Source organism: Numida meleagris, chromosome Z, assembly GCF_002078875.1.
Source record: "Numida meleagris isolate 19003 breed g44 Domestic line chromosome Z, NumMel1.0, whole genome shotgun sequence".
Taxonomy (NCBI): domain Eukaryota; kingdom Metazoa; phylum Chordata; class Aves; order Galliformes; family Numididae; genus Numida; species Numida meleagris.
The window spans coordinates 52,764,091-52,786,581 of record NC_034438.1 but is presented as its reverse complement, the minus strand read 5'-3'; the positions used below and the strand labels follow the sequence as shown (position 1 = coordinate 52,786,581).

Genomic DNA, 22,491 nt, shown 5'->3' with positions numbered 1-22,491 from the left:
ACTTTTTCAAACTAGCTGTTTCTAAGGGCAAGTTACAAAACACATTGTGCTCTGCTTCTTTAGATCAATTCCCCTTTTTCAACATCTAATGCAGAAACAACATTCCATTCCTACACTCTTACACTCCTTTCTCATGCTTTCCTTATCTCACTTGCACACTTCTGCTCTCATGTGTTTCTTCTTTCTCTTGCACTTCTGTCTCCCAAAGCACCTCGCTTTCCACTTCTATGTTTTCCAGCAGTATTGCTTGCCTGCTCCCTTTCACATGATCTTCCACACCTGCCTGCACTTTCCCTGTCATGTCTTGGGCAGTGCACCTTTGCTGTTTCTCTCTCTCTTTACTGCTCCTTCCACCACATGACCCTCTCACTTGCTTTCCCTGCTCCTTCCATTCCTGCTCTTGCTCCCCCCCCCACCTCCTTCTCTCTTCCCCTCACATCCCATTCTCTCTCTCTCTGAAATACTTACCCTCTGTGTTAATCTCCTTAGACACTTTTCCTCTCTGACTTGTGTTTACCCTCTCACATACGTTTTCTCATATGCTTTCCATTTGTCCCTTGTGTATTTTTCTCTTGCATTTTCCTGTCACACTCTCATTTTCCCCCTTTCTGTTCTTCTGTCCTCTTATCCCTCTTGCTTTTCCTGTCTTGCATTCTCTCTCTCTTTTGCAGTTTCCTTCTCTTGCTTGCGTTTCCTCACCTACTTGTGTTTTCTTCTAGTTGCATGTTTCTGCCCTTGTCTGTGTACTCTCCTACTCTGGTATGCTTTCCCTGCTGGAATTGCTTTTCCTCTCCTCGCTTTCCTCATCTCCATAGTATGCTCACACTCTAGCATGTCTTCACAGAATCATCACAGAATGGCTTGGGTTGGAAAAGACCTCAAGGATCATCAAGTCTTCTCTCTCATTGTCTCTCACTTCCCTCACCTCTTGCATGCTTTTACTCTTGCTTGTAAAATCTTCCCCTCTTTCATGCAGTCTTTCCTTCTTGCTTGTACTTTTCTTAGTGTTTCCTCTCCTCCTTTCTTACTGGGCCCTTCCCAGTCTCTTGCAACTTCTCCCTTGCTTCACTGCTCTTTTGCAGACATACTTCTCTGCCTCTCAATGTTGTGTTTTATCCTCTCCGTTGCACCCCCCCACACACACGTTCATGGACGCTCTTTGCCTCCCATATCTGGCATTGCTCTCACACATGATTTCCCTAGTCTTTCGCGTTCCCCTGTCTGGTTCTGTCTCACTTCCCTTCTCCCTCTTTGCCTCTGTCTGTTATTTTCCCCATCCCTTGCATACTTTTCTCTCTCTGCAACATTTTTTCTTTCTTGCACTTCCCTCATTAAGCTTTCAGTCTCCTGCTTCTACTTCTCCATCACTGCCACTTGTTACTCCCTCTTTTGATGTGCACTCCCTGTCCCTCTCTCTGATGAATGTTCACGCTCCCATAGACACATTGCCTCTCACTTGCATCCCTTTCTCTGCACCTCTCTTTCTCTGGCTTTCATCTCTTTCCTCAGTCTTGAAAGGCACTTTGCTTCTCCATGGATATGCTTTCCTACTCTCTCACGTGCTTTCCTGCTCTCATTCACATGCTTTCCCCAGTTTGTCACATGCTTGCACTCTTGCACATCTTTAACTTGCTTTCTGGGGCCCCCAAGACAAGAATAACGTGGAGCTTTTGGAGCAGGTGCAGAGGAGGGCCACGAAGATGATCAGAGGGCTGGAGCACCTCCTCTGCAAGGTCAGGGTGACAATGCTGGGGCTCTTCAGCCTGGAGAAGGCTCCAGGGGGACCTTATAGTGTCCTTCTAGTACTTGCAGGGGGCCTCCAGGAGAGGTGAGGAGGGACTTGTAGCAACACGTCAAGAGGGAACAGTTTTAAACTGGAAGAGGGTAGATTTAGACTAGATATTAGGAAGAAATTCTTTATTGTGTGAGTGGTGATACACTGGCACAGGTTGCCCAGCAAGGTTGTGGATTCCCTCTCCCTGGAAGCATTCAAGACCAGGCTGGATGGGGCTTTGAGCAACCTGGTCTAGAGGAAGTTGTCCCTGCCTATAGCAGGGGGGTTGGAAATAGATGATCTTAGAAGTCCCTTCCAACCCAAGCCATTCCATAATTCTCTCTCTCTCTGATTTCTCTACGTCTTTGAAGTCTTTCCTACTCTTGCATCTCTAATGCCTGTTTCTTCTGTTTAGCGATCACAGGCATGGGTTGATGATTGGACTAGATTATCTTAGTGGTCTTTCCAACCTTTATGATTCTGTGATTCTCTCACTCAGTAAAGATGATCACCTAACAAGTAAGGTGAGGAAATGTGGAGGCATTTAATGCCTTTTTTGGCCTTGTTTCTGAATAGTAATGACAGATCTTGGGCTGCTTTGCCCCTCTCATCCTTTTCTTCTCATTTCTGCAACCTCACTATTGCATGCAATCTGGTTTGTCCACTTTCCCTCTTGCCTGCTCCACCTCTCATTTGTGCGATCTATCTCATGCCATTTCTCCTTCTTGTACCTTCTCTCCATTGCTTTCTTTTTCTTGTTCTTTAACTCTCCTGAGTGTACTTTCTTACTCTTGTATGTGTGCTTTCCTTCTCTCTTGCCTGCACACACTTTCCCTTTCTTACACATGCTTCTCCTCTCTTGGGAAGCGGCTGTTTATCAGGGAGCATAGGGATGGGATAAGGGATAATGGCTTTAAACTAAACAAGGGGATATATAAAATAGGAATATGGAAGAAATTCTTTGCAATGTTGATTGTGTGTGTGCTTTAACTCAATTGCATGTGCCAATTGCACGTCTCACTTGCTCACGTTCCCTGTCTGTAAGTGTCGTTCTGTGATGCTGCACTTTTGTTCTTCATGCATGAATTACAACTTTCTTCTGCATGTGCTTTTTCTTCTGTACCTTCCTCTTATTTTCCCTCTCTCCCTTTTGTACAAATCTTGGGCTCCCCTCACTATGTCTTTGGAGTTCTTTTTGGCACACTTCCCCGTTTGCTCTCATGCTTATGTTTCCCCTCTTTGTTTGGCTTTCCTTCTTTGTCAGACATTTCCCCTCTCTCATTTTTTTGCATAATCTACCATGCTTTCCTTACATGGCTTCCCTTTGTAGCATGCTTTCCCTCTCATGTATTCTTTCCCTCTTTTGCATGTGCTAACTACAATCTCTGCTGCATCCCATCCTCCTCTAACATGCCTTTTCCCACTCAAATGTCTCTTTTTTTTATGCACTCTCACACATTTTGCTTCTCACACAAGTCTCTCCTGCTTTCACTCTTCCTCCTCCATGAAAACTCTCACTGTCTCTCTTCGTTCACTTGCTTTTTTCCCTTTCTCCTGCTCATTTTCTTTCTTGCACACTTTTCCTACTTCTCTTTTTTCTCATGCTTTCCTTTTCATGCAAGCTCCCCATTTCTAGCATGCTTTCCCTCTCATACATGCTTTTATTTTTGCATGTGCTTTTCTCTATCAAGCAGTTTTCCTTGCTCTTTCTTGCACAGTTTTCTCTTATTCATGAATGCAGTCTCCCTCTCTCTTCTAACTCTCTTTTGTTTCTTTCCTCCTCACAGCCTCAAGTTTCCCTCTCCCTTCACGCTTTCCATCTCTTTGTACTGTATGCTTCCTCTCTCTCTCATGGGCAGATTTCCACCCTTCTTGCAAACCCCTCTCACTCTCTTTCACTTTCCTTCCATTGCTGTGTTCTCTCTATTGGACACACCTTCCTTCTCATGCAGCCCCTTCCCTTTCCTGCTCATGTTGTCCTGCAAATGATCCCTCTTTCTTGCACTTATTCCCTTACACTTTCTCTTCCTCCTTTGTGAACTTTCCCTTACCCCCAGTCTTGCATGATAACTCTTCTCACAAATGCTTTTCCCCTCTTGCTACAAGTTTGTGCCAGTTTGTATCCACACCTTCTTTTACACTTTCTCTCACATACTTATCCCCTTTGTTCTGCTTGTTTTCCCTTTCTCCGGTATGCTCTCCCTTTCTCCGGTATGCTCTCCTCCTGCTCTTATGTGCTTTTTCATCCTCACTCTTTTCTCGTCCTTCTTTTGCATGTTTCCCCACCTTCACTGCATTCCTTCAGCCATATGCTTTCCCTCTGCAGTGCAGCTTCCCTCTCCATGCCTTGATGCACTTCCTCTTAAATTCTCTCATGCCGTTCTTCTCCGGTGCTTGCTTTTCCCACTCCCTCATGGACTTCTTCCTCCCTCTTGCTCAGTCTTTCCCTCCCTCTCACGTGCTCAGTCTTTACTGCCTCTTGCATCTTGACATCTCTTGCGTACTAGCCCTGTCTTGCATGCTTTCTCTGTCTTTTGTGCACTTCGCTCTTTTCTGTCCAATCTGTCACATTTTTTCTCTTTTGTGTGTGCATACCATTTTCTTTCATACATTCCCTCACTCATAGCTTATATCTTTTTATTGTGCCTTTCCTCCTTCTTGTATGGCTTTCCTTTCACTGACACCTTTCCTTTTGCTCATTTCTGGTGCGCTCATTCTCTGTTGTATGGATGTTCCCGCATGTCATCCTTCTCTATCACTCTCCCATATGTGCACTTCCCTGTTCTTTCTGTGGCTTGCTCTCCCTCTCTTTCTCTCATGCTCCATCACCTGCTTACAGTTTTCCTCTACGTGCACATGCACAGCCCCTCTCATTTGCCCATTCACATTCTCACACATGCCAGCTTCATTTCCCATTCACTTGACACTTTCCCTGTCATTCTTTACCTTTCTTTCTCCCTCACTCTCTCTGTCAATTTAACCCTCTGCCATATGCTTTATCACAAGTGCTTTTTCTGTCTCTTTATGCATTCTGTTTATCCCTTGCCTGTTTTCTTGCCTCTCTCTGCACTTTGCCTGTTTCTCACGTGGATTTTTCTCTCTCCTTTTGCGTTGTCTGCCTTGCACTTTCCTTTCTGTGCACTCTCACTTGTCACCTATCTTATATGCTTTCTCTGTCTCAGGCTTTGTCTGCATATTATTTTCATCCTTTTGCATGTACTTTCTTTCTTGCATGCTTCCTGCTCTCTCATGTATGTACTGTTGTCACCTCTCTCTCATGTCTGCTTGCCTTCTTAGACAGCGTGCGGTTTCCCTCTGTTACATGCTTTTCCTCCTTATCCTAAGTATTTTTCTCTCTGTCATGCACACACAGTCCCTTTTACTTTCAGGCACCTTCCCTTTCTCTCTGTCATGCTCTTTCCTTCTGTCTTGCTTTGGGGCCTTCCTTCTTTCTCATGTGCTTTATATCTCTTCCAAACTATTTCTTGCTCTCTAGAGCTCTCCCTACCTATCCTGTGCAGTTTCCCCTCTTGTGCACTCTTCCTTACTCTTCTCCCATGCTTATTGGTATGCTGTCCTTTTAGACAGCACTTTTCCTCTCTGTTTACTCTGTCCCCCTGTCATGCACTTCTTCTCTTATTGCTTTTGTACTTTCTGTCTCTTGCATGTGTCTCTCTCTCATTCTTTTTCCTCTCTTTTCTGTGTAGGTTTTCCCTGTTTTATGTATGTTTCCTCTGTTATGGACTAACCCCAGGAGAGAACTAAGCACCACACAGCCACTTGATTGTTCCTTTCCCAGTGGCCTAGGGTAAAGAATCAGAAATCCAAAAGTGAGAAAATGTGTGGGTTGAGACAAGGAGTTGAATAAGTGAATCAAAACTGCACATGCAAGCAAAGCAAAATAAGGATTTTATTCACTACCTATCATCGGGCAGATGTTTAACAACTTTCCTTCAGAGGTGGGCTGCATCACCTGTAGTGATTTCTTGTGAAGATAAACAACACAACCCTGAATGGAACCTCTTCCTCTTTCTCCTCAGCTTTTATTGCTGAGTGTGTCGTATAGCACAGAACATTCCTTTGGTCAGTCTGGGCCAGCTGTTCTGGCTTTGCCTCCTCCCAACTTCTTATGCACTTGTGCAGTCTGCACCCTGTCTGAGGGGCAGCATGTGAAACATAGAAAACTTGATGCTGTGCAAACACTGTTCAACAACAGTGAAAACACTGATATAATACCAACACTTCTTTAGTCACAAATCCAAAACAGCAGCATATGAGCTATGAAGAGTTAACTCCAACCCAGCCAGAGCCAGTATAGACTCACTGTCAAGCTTTTTCTCTTAGGAATTTGCATGTGCGTTTCCCTTCTCTTGCATGCTTTTTCACACCACCTTGCTCTTTCCCTCTTACTCTCGTGCTTTCTCAGTTGTCTGTTTTTCTCTCTTTTTTTTTTTTTCTTGAGTTCTGGGGCTTCTCTTTTACTTGCATGCACTTCTTTCTCCCTCTCCCTCTCTCTCTGTTAGCTCTCCCCTTTTTTCCCCTCTTGCATGCTTTTGCTTATGCACTTGCTTTTTCTTTGCCTCATGCTCTTTCTCTTTGCCATTCATTCCCTCTGCCACAATCCCCTGCTCACTTGTACTCTTTCCCATTCACTGCTTTTTCCTCTCTCTTACTACTATTCCTCCTATTTAGCCCTTGCTGTCTTTTCCTCCCCATCACTTTCTTCCTCCCCTAATCACTCTTTCCTGGACTCACTGTCCCTTCTCTCCTGTTCTTTCCCGTGCTCTCATCCCCTTCCTTGCTGTCTCTACCACTGTCTTATACCCCCTGCTCAGTGTCTTCTTTTCACTGTCCTTCTCCCATCTGTCTCTACCATTCATGCTATTAATCTGTCCCTCCTCTTGTCTTTGCATCAGTGGTCTGTCTGTGCTCCTTTCCAAACCTCTCTTCTTACTTGCTCTTCTCTATTTTTGCCTTGCTCATTCGTTCTTTCTGCATCTTTTCTCCTTTTCTTCACACTTTCCCGTGACCTCGCTTCCTCTTGTTTGCCTTCCCTCTTTTATCCTTCCTTGCACTTCTTCATGCCTCCCTTCCCCTTCTTCCCTCCTTGCTTGCCTTTCCCTTGCCTCCTCCTGCGCTTCACCTTTGCCTCTTCCTCTTTCCCAATCATTCTCTCGCTTCCCACTGACTCCCCCAACCCATCACTCCGTCATGCTCTTCTCTTTGTCCCTCTCCATGCCACTCTGCTCATTGTCTGCTTTTTGCCTCTTTCCTTTCTCTGCCCTCCTATCTTCCCCTCTACCATTTCCCCTCTGTCCTTTCCTCTCTCTCTCGCTGTCTCTCCGCATTGTGCCTCTCCCTCCTGCCAGTGCACAAGCTTCTTCCACAGCTCTCCTCCCTTGCACATGCAGTTCTCACCATGCACGATCTCTATTCCTCCCCTTTCTCTTCTCTCCTCCTCTCTGATCTCTCCTATCTCCTCTGGTAGCGCTGTTTCTTGTTCCCCTCACCCTTCCCTACTGCTCACTCCCTTTCCCCTGCTATCACTCTCATTCTTTCTGTCCCCATTTCTTTCTCCTTCAGTCCATCAGATAATGTTCAGACTCTCTTCAGAGCTGTCTCTTCATGTTCCTTGGCCACTGAGCATACTCAAATTTCAAAGTTTCACTTGCCCTATGTACTCCACATTTTTTTATTGGACCCCAGGGTGAGAGCTTTACAGTATCACCAAAGCTATTGTGTGAAAAATCCTGTGCTATTTTTCTCCATTCTCCTCAGTTTGAGTCTGTTGAGGAAGAGAGTCTGTAAATAGTGTGCCAAGGCATCTTCCTCCAAAGGGCTCTGGCACCTAATTTCTTGCCTAGGTGCATAAATTTCTGTTTACTCTTGCTTTTATGCTCCATGGTATTAGAACTGTCTCATCATTTGCAGAAGTGCTAGGGCGTGGGTTTACAGATCCTGCAGTACTCCATTCTGCTTGCAAGAGAGAGTGTGTGTGTGGCTCTACAATCTTTATGTTAATGTTGAGTATTCTTTTTAATTATTCAACTTCATGCAAATTATTCATAACTCCAGCATTCCTGAAAACTTGCCAAAGGAGAAAGAATGTGTGATACTTGGGCTTAATACTGACATCCTTGTGTAATCCCAGGAGTATGTCTCATTGCTCCACATGGAATAATGAAGCTATGCAGAGGAGTCTACTGCACATTGTACCAAACAGAAAACTGTGAAGAAAGTTAGAAGCTGTATTCATTATGCACACTGCACTCAGGGAATCATCTCTCTTTTCTCTTCAGTACTTTGGAAATTCCTTCCTCATAATAGAGAAATAGAAATATTCTGGTTGAAGCATAGTACCAACTTTATTTCTTCCCTACAATTAGCAGGGGCTGTGTGATGCTGCTGGATTCTCAGTGGTTTATATTACTGCTGAAGCAGGAAGGGAGTCATTCAGAAGGGTGCTTCTTGAAGTAGAGGGCCGTATTTGTACACTTCTGCTTACACATAAATGTTTCTAGGTGTAACCTGTACTTTAGCTGTTGTTCATGGTTATACCTTGCTATTTTTCCTGAATTGGTATATTCGCATATTCTGTACCTTTTGCCTAAATTTTAAATCACATTGCAAAAACTCAGATAGCAGCCTATGCTTACAATCATGTAGAGGTTTTAAGCTTTGTGTGTGTCAGGTTGTTGTTTTTAGGTATTGTGAAAAGTGAAATCATCCTAATGGAAAACACTGTCAGGTTTTCACTTTAAGTAGTGTGATGAGATTCTTCAAGAAAATACAATTTATTTATACTTGCTGCCCATTTACATGAAACCATATGGTGGAAAGACTTGAGTTGTTGTCTCCTTTTCTTACCAGTTTTCCTGGCACATATGCCTGACAGGTCAGTGTTGTTGATTCCTTCTGGTCCAGTGTTCTTTGCAAGCTGATATGATTTTGCTTGTCAAATCCATGGGATACGAGCAACCAAAACTCTGTCACAGTACTTTCTGAGGCTTAGGGATTTGAGCTCAGAGAATGTCCTTATACTCCTTAACAAAAATGAATGTTGTAAAGTATGGTCAGTCTAGCAGGATTCAAGAACTTCCAAGCAGACTGCATATAGCATCTTACTGAATTTCCCTCATTTTTCTTGAGTTTCTTCCATGATATAATCTGAAGTTGTTACTGGGTCTGATGGTTGTTCTGAAGAATTATTTGTTCTCCTAATAAGACAAGTATTAAAATTTTGTTCTTATTAATTCTCAGGTGGATAGGATGAACGAAACAATGTTCATTCAGAACAAAGCAAGAAGGAAAGAACATTTCACACATCTTTCTTTAAGTAGATCATGTTTTGAAAGTACCTTGAAATCTAAGTTCAAAATGGATTTCAGCTTTTATATTGAAATATTAGAATTAACTGTGGCAGATCCGAGATAAAACCAAAAGTGGATAAACTTCCTTTGTAGTCACTGGAGAACAAGGATGCATACTACTCACTTGTGAGTAGAGTTAAAATGACTTATTTTGGAAGTGCTTATGCTTTTGTCTTCAGTGTGCTAGTTACTTATCCAGATTGTCTAATAGCTAGTCATACATGCTGTATAAGTAACACATGAAAGAATATGGAAAATGATATGGTTTGGAACTTAGAAAATCCTTAGTCTATTATTGTCCATTTTGCTAGCTGCAGACACTTAGTGTTCAGTTTCTGTTTTAGAGGCTTTCAGATGTGTCTAATCAATAGCATGCAAGACGTGTAGGAGTGCAGTGTCTCAAGATGGATGTTGACAGTGGTAGGCTAAGTTGGCTAATTGCAGCTCCTGCTCACGGGCCACGTCTGTCGATGTATGCACGTCCTCAGTTGTCTGCTCTATTCCATGTTGTTGAAAGTTTCTCCTTCGTTGTGATGGCTGATAATTAGAAGCCATGGCTGAGTTTCCTTTCCCTGACAATACAAATTCTGGAGAACAGTGACAACCTATAAAGAGGTATACTGGCTTACTTATCTGCATAACACCAGCTGAGCACTGCTTGCTGAAACAATCTTTGCACCTGCAGAGCTGCTCAAAAGTGACATTCCCATCTGGTTTGATGCGCAGCGTTTGGTCAGCAGGAAACATTAACTATAAAAAGAGAATTTTTGCCTATATTTGAGCAGATTTTTTTCTGTTCTGACCTGCAGCTTTTTTTTCCTTTTTTTTACCATTAGTCTTAAGTCTCTGTGTTGTGGCCAATGTAAATGGACTTTTTGGCTCAGGCAGCTGTGGATAGGAAGGTACGTGGGATGATCTCCTTCTGCTTTTATCCAGGATTTTCCCATCCACTTTTCTCTCACAGTTTCTTAAAGTGCATAAGTTCTTCTCAAATGTGTTTGTTGTTATTGGGGTGGCAGGAGTAATTTGAGGAGTTCTGTTATACTAGTGAAGCCACGAGATTAAAAATAGCTACTGTAATGGAAAAATACAAGAAAGAGCTGACTCTGTCCTCTGTGCTGAAGAGTGAGTATTAAATAATTTGTGCCTTGTCTCCCTAGAAATGCCTTGTGACACTGTTCATTTGCCCTGTTGGGCTGGTGTATTCTAAACTGGTCAGTTTGAATTTAATTAAGTAACACAGTAACAATGTATTTTAAGTCTCCACATAGCCTGCCTGTCTGGAACAATCTTTGGGTGGCAAGTTTGTTTACACTTTTAGTTGAGATGATGAAGAAGAGCTGTTTGTTTACAAAGAGGACAGGAAAGCCTGAAGGTGCACCTTAACAGAAAATCAAGCTAAAAATTTCCTTCTTGTTCCCTGCTTGTGTGACGCTGACACAATACTTCAGGCTCTTTTCTACTGGAAGTCTTCAGAAATGCTAAGTAGATTTGGGGAGAATACTTGCAGAAAATTGACTAATGTTGAGCTTCAAAATAATCAGGAGCTTTGTTTTGCTTGTTAGGAATTTTAATTATTTGCTTTAAAGTATGGACCAGTGACAATGAGTAGTCTGATATAACCTTGTTGGTTTTCTTGGAGCTGAACAGGGTAACACTTCCTAAGGATTAACCTGAGTGGAGCTTGATGGGAAAGCTTGAGGCACTGGCAGAAGGCAGTACAGTCACTACATATGTATATACCAATACGTTCCTGCACAGAAGTAGTGTGACAGATAGGACATATCAAGCAGAGCACTCAGTTTCATGTGACTCTCTCTTTAAAGGAGGGATGGAATTCATCATTAGCCATCAGAGCGTAAATAGAGAAAGGGGGATTGGAGCGTCAAAGATACCTGTTGGAAAGGAGTGGCTTCTTTGTGGTGAAGAAATGTGGAGATTATACTTCAGTGCTGCCTACAGTGCATGTTAGCTATCTCTTTGACTGCAACACTGAAATAGACATGGATATTTGTGCTGGTGAAGTGCTTTCTCTTTCCTCTAAGGGAAGGTAGAGACTGATCCAGTGAAGTTCAATAGAAGTCCAGTTCTTTATGAGTTGAAGAATCAGAATTTGGGGAAATGAGCACATGCCGCGAGTGAACTGGGTCTAGTGGGCATCTCTCAAGTCAGTTTGGTAAATTTTTAGAAGAAATTTGTAGGATTTATTAATGGTGCGGTTGGTGTCTTGCCCTAACAGTTGCTGTTCAGATCTGGTCCAGAATCATACTAGATGAGAGTAGGGCATATGGGAGAAACATGGCAAATTTGTTCTTGCTTGCAAAACTAATTGATATTTGGTTATAACTGTAATCTTATGGATTACAGATATTCTTAAAATGTTGCAGATTGACACATGGAGTGCTATGGGAGTTTATTTCTGACTGCAACCTTTAACTAATGTGTAGAGGACAGATTAACAAAGTACCGACTGTTTCTCAGAGAGGGCTGGACAGAGAATTCTTGTAAAGTAAAACTGCAGAAAGACTAGAAAGTAACATTAGTATAGTAAAAAATCGAATGCAGTAAAAACTACCTTCAAGTATGCACATTCAGTATCCCCAGTAAGAGGTAGTCTAGGCAGTGAAATGCAGCTAGAACATGGGATCTGGAAGGACAGAAATGCTGGAGTTTGACTTCTGTTGAAAGTATTCGGCAGATTTCTTTGTGAACCCTCCTGACATATATTCCCCATCTCAAGTCCCAAAAGTGATAACATTGTGGTATTCCTCACTCATGTGTGTGCATTTTTCTAAAATGTCTATTTAATTTTGTGATCAAACATGAAAACAATGTAGAGTAGTGCATTTCTGAATTCCTGTGGAAGCATTGATAGGGCTGTCTGTGGAGCTTTTTAGCTTCATTTAAAACTATAAAATTTGTGGTTCCATCTGCCAAATATTCTGTATAAATGGGAAACATGCTTTTACAAGGAGAGTGTTTTTTCTTTTGTGATTCTGACACCATATTTTTTCATTTTACCAACCTTGTATAACCCATTTTAATAGTATGTTAGTCACAGGGACTGAGAGGTGAAAGACTTGTTGACAGTACATTGGCAATCAGTATTTAGGAGATCCAAAGAAGCATAAAAAACATTAATAGTATAATTTCTTGGCTATCTTTTTCTGCTTATTAAATATTCAATTAAATAAAGGAATTTTATTGAAAGCCATTATATGCTCTGGACTATACTTACTGTTTGCAGTCAGTATACAGAGAGATTGATAATGTCAGTCTATATTGTTATTTGCTTCAAGTCTCTGAAAGCATTTGTTTTTCTAGATCTAACAGTCTTGAGCATCAATCTTACACGAAATTTGGATATTCATTTTCAGCCTCTTCAATTTAGCTTGCTGAATGAGCTCTATATTAGTGTTTGAGGTATTTCTTTCTTTATTTTTTTTTGGTTTTTTTTAAAGCAACAAACCTCCTGCGCTATGTAATGTCTGAACATTGAACTGGTTCTGTTAGAACATGGAATTAGTATATCTAATTACATCCCTCTCTTTCTGCTCTTCTTCGTATATGTAAAGGAATTAGCTGCTGCAGGGACATTTCAGTATGGAGAAGTTACAGGTTGATGCTTTAGATGTGTCCTGCTGCCTGCTTCTATTTTCACTCAAGAAGCACTGAGGGGTTGCAAGTGTATTCATTACTGGCTAATCTAGCTGCTAAAGGGTAGGGCAGGCATGTGACCGGCTGCAGCCAGTTTTCTGTGCTCTCCTAGTGGCTCTTCTGGAGTAACGGAATGCAGCTGAAATAGCTGGATTGACTTGGTCATGTTAGCAGCAGCAGCCTGGTCTCTGGGCACTGCCTTCCTTGTAGCCTTGCTAAGCCCTGTATGTAACTTGTGGTCACTCTGTGTGTGTAGAAAGAGGAGAAGGAGCTTACAAAGCCATGATGCTTAGATGTTCAGCAAACTGGGTGCCTAGCAGAAGCACCAGGTGCAGTGCTAAGAAGAGCTAAAGTGTTGCTTTAGCATCAGGGTAGGAGAGTAGTACTAACTGCTTGTGCTCAGAAATTCCAGTGCTGATTCTGCAACGATAAGCATGTGACTTGCCATACCAGCTGCTACATACACCTAATTATCCTGCTCTTGAGCCCCACTAACAGTTTAACTTGGAAACAGTTTGCTTCTGTTGCCTTCTCTAAATTGCTCTACTGCATTGTACTGTGAAACTATCCCAAGATTTCCCTCTGCAGGTAGGTGACTATATTTTGTTCAGAGATTAAGTGAGTGCTAAGACCTTTTGCAAGTAAATATATTGTCCAGGCAGGAAACAGTTCATTGTTTTTACTACATCAAACTAGAGAAAGAATGGTAGTGTTTACTTACTGATTTGGGGATTGCTTGCTAGTAATCAGAATCCAGAATTAGAGAATTTAAATGTTAAAGATCAAGATTATTGTGTGCTCATGTTCCAGTATGAAACGTGAGTATCTGAAATATTTTGTCTACCTAATTTTTGAGCCAAAGTAGTAAATTCCACTCAAAATAATCTTAGAACCAGTTTCTTCATAATTTAAAAAGGAGCCCTTAAAAAAACCACAAAGTCATAATTGATTTGCAATTAGGAGCTTTCTCTCAGTAGAGTACTAACAGTGTTATTAGGTGAGCATGAACTGGGAAAAATACGTGAACTGAAAACTGCATTTAAAAAGCAGGGTTCTGGTAAGACCTAGATGTGTAACTTCTCTCTTTTACAATCCTATTGAAAATCCTATTGTGGAGCTTAATAAATGGAATAGCCACAACCACCAATAGCCTTCATCCAGGTGATCGATCGAGTGCATTTTTTTTAATTCTAAAAAATGATTTAAACATTTCCTGATTGCCTATCTCACTCAAAAACCATTTTCTTTGTTTATTCAGTTGTATTATCTAACTACTACGAATACTGGTTTTACTCATAGCAACATGAAAACAGCTAAGACTGAGTGAAATGCAGCTTATTTATTCCTTGTCAACAAAATCACTTATTAAACATAAAGCTAATTATCTGCACAAGCTCACTGAGGGCTGAGATAGTTGTGCAGAAGAAGGAAGGAGCCTCATTCACTCCCCAGTCCCTTTGGCTAAGCAGCGAGGGAAATGGTTATCTGTGAAATGAATGCATGCTTTGCAGTCATCTGCTCCTGCTGTTCTGAGTTCATTTTTCAGCTCTGCTTTCATGACCTGTTCTTCCTTCCACTGAAAGCCTTGGGAATTTTACTCTTGATTTCACTGGAAAAACGGGACTGTATCCTAATTATTTGTATTTAAAGAATAATAAGTTCAGTGGTTCATGTAAAATACTGCATACTGTAGCTTGCTAAGTTATAAGTGACTAATTTGCATCTCACAGAAGTGCTAGTCATCTCAAATTTTTATTATTTGGAACAAGATCATAATTAAAAACCAGGAGGAGAGAACAGATTCTCAGACAAAAATTTCAGTGTAAATCATTTCTGCTTTTTGCCAATGCATTCTTTTGGGAACTGATGAAGTAAAATACTTTTGGGGGAAGGAAAATGTTATATGCATTAATCCTGTGAAATAGCTTTGTTCCTTCCTTTTGTCTGAACAGGTAAGCATCTGAACTTGCTGTGAGTTGGTCACAGCAGATGTGGTTTGGGGAAAGGGGGCATGTGCCAAGCTGGTACCATTGCTGAGGTGTTGGCACCTTAGAGGAGGGATAACAGTCGAAGTGCAGAAAACCTTTTCACTTCCATTGTCACTGAATACCTCAGTGTGGCATATTTGGACCACGTAAGTTGCATGTGGGGTGGCCATCTCTCGTAATTAAGTGGTCCTAGCTAAGCTCCTTTGACAGGAGCACAGAGTATTGCTCATGTGAGCCTAAGACCAGTGTTCTCTGGAGAGTGGTTAAGCTGGCCTTGCAAAGTTTTCTGATAGCACAATTTTTACATTGCTTTATATGTTTCTGGTTATGGGCAGCAGTGTGCTCTGACATGTTTTACGAGGAGAGCTGGCTCCATCTGATCATCTATTGTATGAGTAGGCAGCTTTGTGGAAGAGTGCTGAAGTCTTCCTTTTCTGCCTGGACAGGCAGACCCTGTGGAAGGGCACTGGAAGGCCAAAAAGAGGTGAAGCTGTCTTGAAACTGCTTAATGGAGTCTTTAACAATTAGAGCAAAGTGTGTTAGAACAAAGAAACTTCTGCATCTGAGGTGAACTACTGGGTGCCCTCATTGTGGTGTATTTATACAAACACTTCACATTGTTAACACACAGTAGGATATATAGAGGTGGTAAGGAAAAGCATTCCTAGTTTCATTACTGCACCAATAATCAGTTTTCTAACGTGAAGTGGAGATTTGTGAATATTCTTTGTGATGTCAACTCATGCTAAAGAGTGGATGAACCAGGACGTGTTTACTAGGTTTACCTGAGAATGAGCTCCTCTGTTTTTTCTACCAGGAATTCTGCAGCAGTGGGTCACGGATGTTTCTGCTACGCACTGATGCGTTCCATCCCCGTTGCCGTCTACATCGTTTTGGTAACAGGCCTGCGCTACCACCTGTTCATATGGAGCGTCTTCTCGCCAAAACTGCTTTACGAGGGAGTGCATGTGTTCATCACAGCCACTATCTGCTTGTTCTTTACAGCCATGGACCAGAACCACTCTCAGAAGGTGCAAGACTGAAAATGAGTGTGTAGCCACAGTTCTGTACTGCGATGCCTTGTGTGTCACTGGAATGGAAGGAGGACAGCAGTGGCTTCAAATTGTTGTGTAGAGTGTGAAGAACAATGTTGTGTATTTTAGCCAGTTTCACATAGGGCTTGAAGGGCTTGTCCTGTGTTACACAGTTTGCTTTAAAAATGCTGAATTGAAATAAACTGTTTTATCTTGTCATAGATAATTTTGTTCTTTAGCTGTCATTATGACAATGCCTGAATAACTGAGTCGCAATATTACATGACAGTCAATTTTGCTGCATGCCAAATATCAAGTTGTATTTTTAATATGTTACTTAAAGAGATATCTAACACTGATTTTTTCCCCATTTTTTAATGAATTTTGAGGCTGGATTTAAATGAACATTCTTGAGTTTAAAAAAAAAATGCTTTCTTTGATAAAGAGATGAACACTGTCTCATATTCAGTCATTCTTGAGCTTCTAGCTTTTTCTCATCAACTTTTGTCTCGTTCTTTTTATTGACGTGGAAGATGAAGAAGCAAAAGCTCATTAAACGCGGCTCCCCCAAAACAGTTCAGAAACTCACAGTAACTTGTAACCTTATAAAAGGTTACCCTAACTCTAAATCAGCAATCTCTATATATTTGTAAATGTGAATGTGGTTTCTTTTTTTTCAGCGACAGAGACAATGAGAAGTTTTTGTTTCGCACATCTATATAATAAAGCAACATTGTAGGAAGAAGACACTAGTAAAGGCAGTGAGCACAGACAGAAAAAAAGCTGATTTGCTCATTGAAACTTGAAAAAAGGCCTAAATGTTCAATGTTTTTGGTTTTAATTAAAATAATTGTACATATATATATATGCAATTTGAATTTCAAAAGGTGGTTCTTAATGTAGGTATGGAGCAGCTGATCATGGGCACTGAAAAAATATTTTGCCCATGTAATTTCTTTTTTTTTTTACCTTAGACCACGGCATCTTAAAAATATGCAAGATGTCTTGTTGCTGTTCATAAGAGCTCATTAGCCATGAGTTTTGTTTTGTTCCTTATGTGTATCGAACGTATTATTAAATAACGGAATAATCATACAGATATCTCAGGTAAGAGGCTTCTTTTTGCTTTTTTGTTGTTTTTTATTACCTAGACAGCATTTTTATTAAAGGCAGTATTTTCTTCCTGAGTGCAGTCATTAACTGTGATAGATTTCCATCTACATTTCTGTACTTCAGGCACTGGATGAGAAACGCTAATGGACTGACAAAGTAATGAATCTTCTACGGAGTTCATTTACTGCTAAAATGTTGTATTTCTTTTTATTAACATTTAATTGGTAAGCCAGGTTGGTGGCTGCTGCACTGAACATTGGATCATGTTTTCTAGTGTCCTAAGCCATGAGCAGGGACAAAGCTCAATGGGCTGAGGTACCAGAGGGATACAAGGTATGTTTACATTGCCTTCCTCTTAGTGCCATCTGTAGCCGCCACACACTCCTAACCACATTTTCCTTGCTCCTGTCAGGAAGATAGACACTGATAGCTATCCTGATCATCAGGATAAAGGAAAGACTGATCATCAGTCTTTACTTTTATTTTTTCCCTCATGTTTTTGTCCATGTTAACAACCATTAGGATTTAATTTAAATATTATGGAAGTATATCAGAAGAGGAGTACATGCGGAACTTCGCCATTTGCTAAAAATCTGAAATTAAAATGCTTTTAAGACGTACGTAGATAACAGCACGTTTACTAGGATCACTTAGATGGTTTTCATATCATATTTCAGCAAATCTTAAGTAGTAGCTTTTTAGGTTTTTACACATGGCAGCTATGTTTATAATAGGTCATCCTGATCACTAATGAAATTTTTTTTTTAACTATATGATGGTAAAAATTGCAGTGTTCTGGCTGTGCTGTGCTGTTCACCTATCTGTTGGATCTGGAGTATCATTCACTGTGACCTGTTAGGATCTTGAAAATTCATTGCTTTAAATAAATTGTTTTTCGCTTGACTTGTGGATATGACAGATGGAAACCACACTGCAGCTGCAGGGAAGGCCAGAGGAGGATGTTGGGGCTGGAAGCACACAGTCACAATGGAATACTGAAAATAAGTTTGTGTTTGGGATGTCCTACACTTGTACCATGTTCATCACACTCAGTATTTGTCTGATAACTGGTCACCTAGTGACATGATGGAGATTATTGACATCTCTGTTTGGCTGGTTAACTCCTGAGAATCCCTAACGCTAGTACAAAACCTCTAAGAGGTTTGCCTCAGAGGTGCTAATGATGAGATGGGAGGGCTTAGGGAGCAGGTGCTTCTGGGGTGTAGAATCTTAGAACAATAGGGGATTTATTGGTTGCATTCACAGTATCTTTTATCCCTTACTAATGATTTTGTTTGCTGTTCCTAGCCTGTCCATGGGACACTATCTAACAGTTGGGTCTAGACTGGTCTGTGTATTAAGTCTGAATTTCTTTGGATTGCTTAGTTAATCACAGTGTCTCCTTTCTCCTCCGAAACTGAAAAATATTCAGATAATAATCCAGGAGAAAATAAATGGCCTGGAAAAAATGTTATCTCAGTCTTCAGGATAGGAAGGAGGAGGAATTCTGACTGCAGTTCTGTGAGGGGTTAACACATGAGTATGGCTGATACTCCCAGAAAATGGTGCTTTCAGCTTCAGAATCACCAGTTTTCTTCTCCCTGACCTTTGTCTTTGAATATCGGCAAATTAAATTCTGTTTTGACTCTTAACAGCTTTTGGGCTGCATACAAAGCTGGGGCAGGGAAGAAATGAGCAGGTTCTCACCTCAGGCAGATGAACTGGAGAATCACCTAGAAATTATTTTAACAAACACAAAGTTTCATCAGTTGGTCTGAGATTGCAGATGCCTACACACAGGTTCTCGTTGCACAGTAGTTAGCTGCCCCCTTCCCCTCCTAATCCCTGTTCCGCTTGTCATGCTGATCTACTCCAGAGCCCCCAGACTAAGAGAAACAGTGATGTGGGAAGCAGCAGTGGAACATGGAACAGTTTCTGCCATCCTGACTGTTCTGGTCTCTGTTGTCCAAGTCCTGTGTGGATCCCTGCTCCAGTGTGATATCAGCCCGAGTCTGTAGCTTCCTCAGGAGTGCTCTGTGCAGAGGCAGACTTCTCTGCAGGGATGAAGTTTTGGCACAGTAGCTTTTCCCACTCAGTGTCTTTACTGGTCAGAGCTGCGTTCATCCAGTTAATGGAGACTAGTGTCTTCCTCAGTTTTACTAAATCACCTTGGTCAGTCAACCAAAAAAGTAATTCCATGTACCTGTAGTTCAGATACTATACATCCATATTTCTTCTCTGTAGAGAAAGCCAAGCATTTCTCTGTTCCGCATAAGCCAGCAGAACACTGAAACTGCGTCCCAGCCCTTGGAGCAGGCAGTGGACATGCAGTACGCCGCTGCTCCTGTGTGGTGCTGCCAGTAGAATTCAGGGCACTTTTTTGGAATTTCCCCCTTAAAACATTTGCAAATGGAATGAAATTTGTCTCCACAACTGCACAGTCATAGAGTAACAGGATGCAGCAGATGCAACCTTTTGGAGTAACTGGGTGAGACCTCTTCTGGAGGAGCCTGGAGCCTGGGCAAATGCCAGCCCTGCTCCAGGCTGGTTGTGGTGCGAGGTGGGTCCCACAGGCTGAGACAGCTACAGGATCCCGATGGGCAGCAAGGGCTCCTGATATATATTAGCGAGGGGCCCTGCAGCCTTTGGGGCCCACTATCGCTTGGGCTGTTCTTGCAGAGCGTGGGCAGCCAGTGCATGGGAGAGATCCTTCCCACTCAACCAGTAAGCCCAGCTACAAGAGGGAGCCCGGCATCCACTTTGGGCTCCCCAGAGCAGCACAGATTGAGTGAGCACAGCGGAGGCCACAAGGATGAGGAGGCAGGCAGGTTAGATCTAGGTGATCTTTGAGGTCCCTTTCAACCCAAGCCATTCTGTGATTTGTTCTATGAGGATAGGCTGGAGTACAACTTTCAAGCAGAGAGACTGAGTGTGTGTTCCTGGTAGGCACACACCTGCACGGTGCCACACTGCACACAACTACACAGGCTAATAATGAAAGCAGAGATTTTCCTGCACCCACATACATACCCAGCAGTCACAGAACTGTGAGCAGCTCCGGCAGCCCGGTCCTGTCCTTCTCTTCCAGCTGTTCAGGACACAAGGAACACATTAACCTGAGTACCTACATGGACATGTTATGTTTGCCTTGCTGCTGGCATCTGGACAGAGGAACCCCGGAAGTTTGCAGCTATGCTGTGGTTGCTGGTGCATAGACTTCAGTGCCCCTCACCTGACTGACTAGTCCAGCTTGGATACCACTGAGTTCACTAAGGATATAGTCTGCACTCAGAAGACAGAGTTACAAGTAGGGTTTAACAAGAGGATGCAGTACACAGCAATGATGAAATGACGGGCTCTGTGTCAAAATACACCAATAACCCATTTACATTCAGCCAGCCCTTTATCCACTTTCTCCTCCACTTTCTCATGTTTGTTCCTTTCTAAGTAATCCTGATTGTTTTCTTTCTCCGCTTTGAGTTCTTTCCCTAAGCATCACACAGTAACTCTTGTGTGTTCTCTCAATCACCTAAAAAATATCCCATAATAAGTCTGAAGGTGTCCACAGATTCTCCTCCCCCCATGTCCCATCATGAGTCCTTCAGGCAGCAGCTTCCTGCAGTACGCAAGGGGAGGGGTTTCTCTGGGCTACTCATACTGATGGGTTTCACATCAGGGGCAAGTGTCTAAGGGCTTAGTGAGAGATTTAATCATTAATTTGACTATTAATTTAGCAATGAGATTAGAAGAGATCCTCACCCTGTCCTTGTTCGCCTGACCTCCCCAGTCCTTGTGTTAACCATGCGCAGTCTTTAAAACCACTTGAGTTCACAGGGACCTGCACTTTGTTATGGCCTGGGGCAAGGGACCCATTTGGCTGCTACCAGTTTGCGGGATGGAGGAGACTCTTCTCAGAAGTGGACAGGCACACCCCCAAAGGCAACAGGCATGGGTGGCAGCATGAGGCACAGCAGGGGAGCCAGAAGGACCTGTTTGCATAGGAAGGGGTTTACTGACAGGAACAGGCCCCTTGCCTTCACCCTTGGATATCATAGAATCACAGTTTCATTAGGGTTGTAAAAGACTTCAAAGATCATCAAGTCCAACCATCAGCCCACCCCCACCATGCCCACCAACCACGTCCCTCAGTGCCACATCCACACGGTTCTTGAACACCTCCAGGCATGGTGACGCTATCACTTCCTTGGGCAGCCTGCGCCAGTGCATCTCAGAAGAATGCCACTCTTTCTCAGAAGAAGTTCTTCCTAAGGTCCAACCTGAACCTCTTCTGGTGCAACTTGAGGCCATTCCCTCTCCTCCTGTTGCTGTTACCTGGGAGAAGAGGCCGACCCCTACCCTGCCAAGGGAGGTTCAGTTTGGATATTAGGAAAACTTTTTCTCTGAAAGAGTACTTGCTCATTCTTTTTTACTTTCCATGTGTTACGTACAAAACGACATAATTGAAGATAAATTATGAGATGTTTGAGCCATGGTGTGGGGGCCTGTGCTAAGATGAGAAATCACAGAAAGACCAAGGAGCCATTTCAAGAAATGCAACTGACAGACTAATCTCTTGAATCCCGGACTGATTCCTCATTCAGCTTTTTAAGACTCACAGAGTGGGGATGAATGGCTTGTAAATATTGAAATTATGATATCAGGTATTTTCCTACTTGCAATGCTTTAGTATAGTCGTAAGCGATGTGACTTCCAGAATACTCTCTCTTTTTTTTCTTTTTCTCTCTCATTCTTTCTGTCTGACACTCTCTTTTTTCTTCCTTTTTCCTTTTCCTCCTCCTCATTCTTTCTCTTCTTTATCTGCTTTATTCAGGTCATCTTGAAGTGTTTGAGCCCCATCTCTCTCTTTTCTTTCTTTTTCTCTCTCAAAGTTGTTAAGTAATGCAAGACTTAAGTTTCTTGTAAAATTGTATTGTTTAGCCTCACAGCATAGACAGATGGAACTGTAAGACTGCCAGTATTTTAAGGTAATTGTAGTACAGAGATTCTTAGTAAAACTAATGATTGTGTTTGGAACCTGAGTGTCAGTTTTATGTTAATCTAACCAGGGGGATTTGCAAATCTGGTCATCACTCCCTCCCTTCACAGCTGGCACATAACACTGTGAGGTCAGCCAGCTCCTTGCTGCATCCTGCCAGGCCTTGTTGTGGCCCCAGCATGGCCCCCCGAGCCTCAGGAAAGAAACATTTCTTCCACAGTGGTGCAACAGAGCATTACTGCCCCAGCTCCTGCTGGCCAACAGGGTGCCCCAGTCATAGAGGTCTTAGTCTGCTGCCCTCAGGATTCCTCACTGCCACACAGGCTTGGAGAGCTGCAGCAAGACAGACAGCTGTGAGGAATCAGGCATTTGCTGGGCTGCTTCTGGGCTCAACCCCACTTGAACCTAGCTGCCAACAGGAGGAGCCTCACTTCTGCTGCCTCGGATGCTTTTTCCAGGATCTTGTCTAAGGTAGAGGGAAAAGAGGCAAACATCAGAGCACAGTCCCTCAGCCCTGGATTCCAGCCCTGACTTACAGCTGGGACATGCTGGGGAGCTT

The 22,491-nt window shown here is 42.4% G+C and overlaps 1 protein-coding gene across 1 annotated transcript in view; it reads left to right on the top strand.

The window, feature by feature from the left end:
- PIGG (phosphatidylinositol glycan anchor biosynthesis class G) overlaps positions 1 to 17,839 on the top strand; it is an 82,861-nt gene extending 65,022 nt beyond the window's left edge. The window contains exon 13 of the mRNA XM_021380142.1: positions 15,607 to 17,839. Coding sequence (XP_021235817.1) covers positions 15,607 to 15,832 — 226 coding nt within the window. The 3' untranslated portion in view covers positions 15,833 to 17,839. The remainder of the gene's footprint in view (positions 1 to 15,606) is intronic.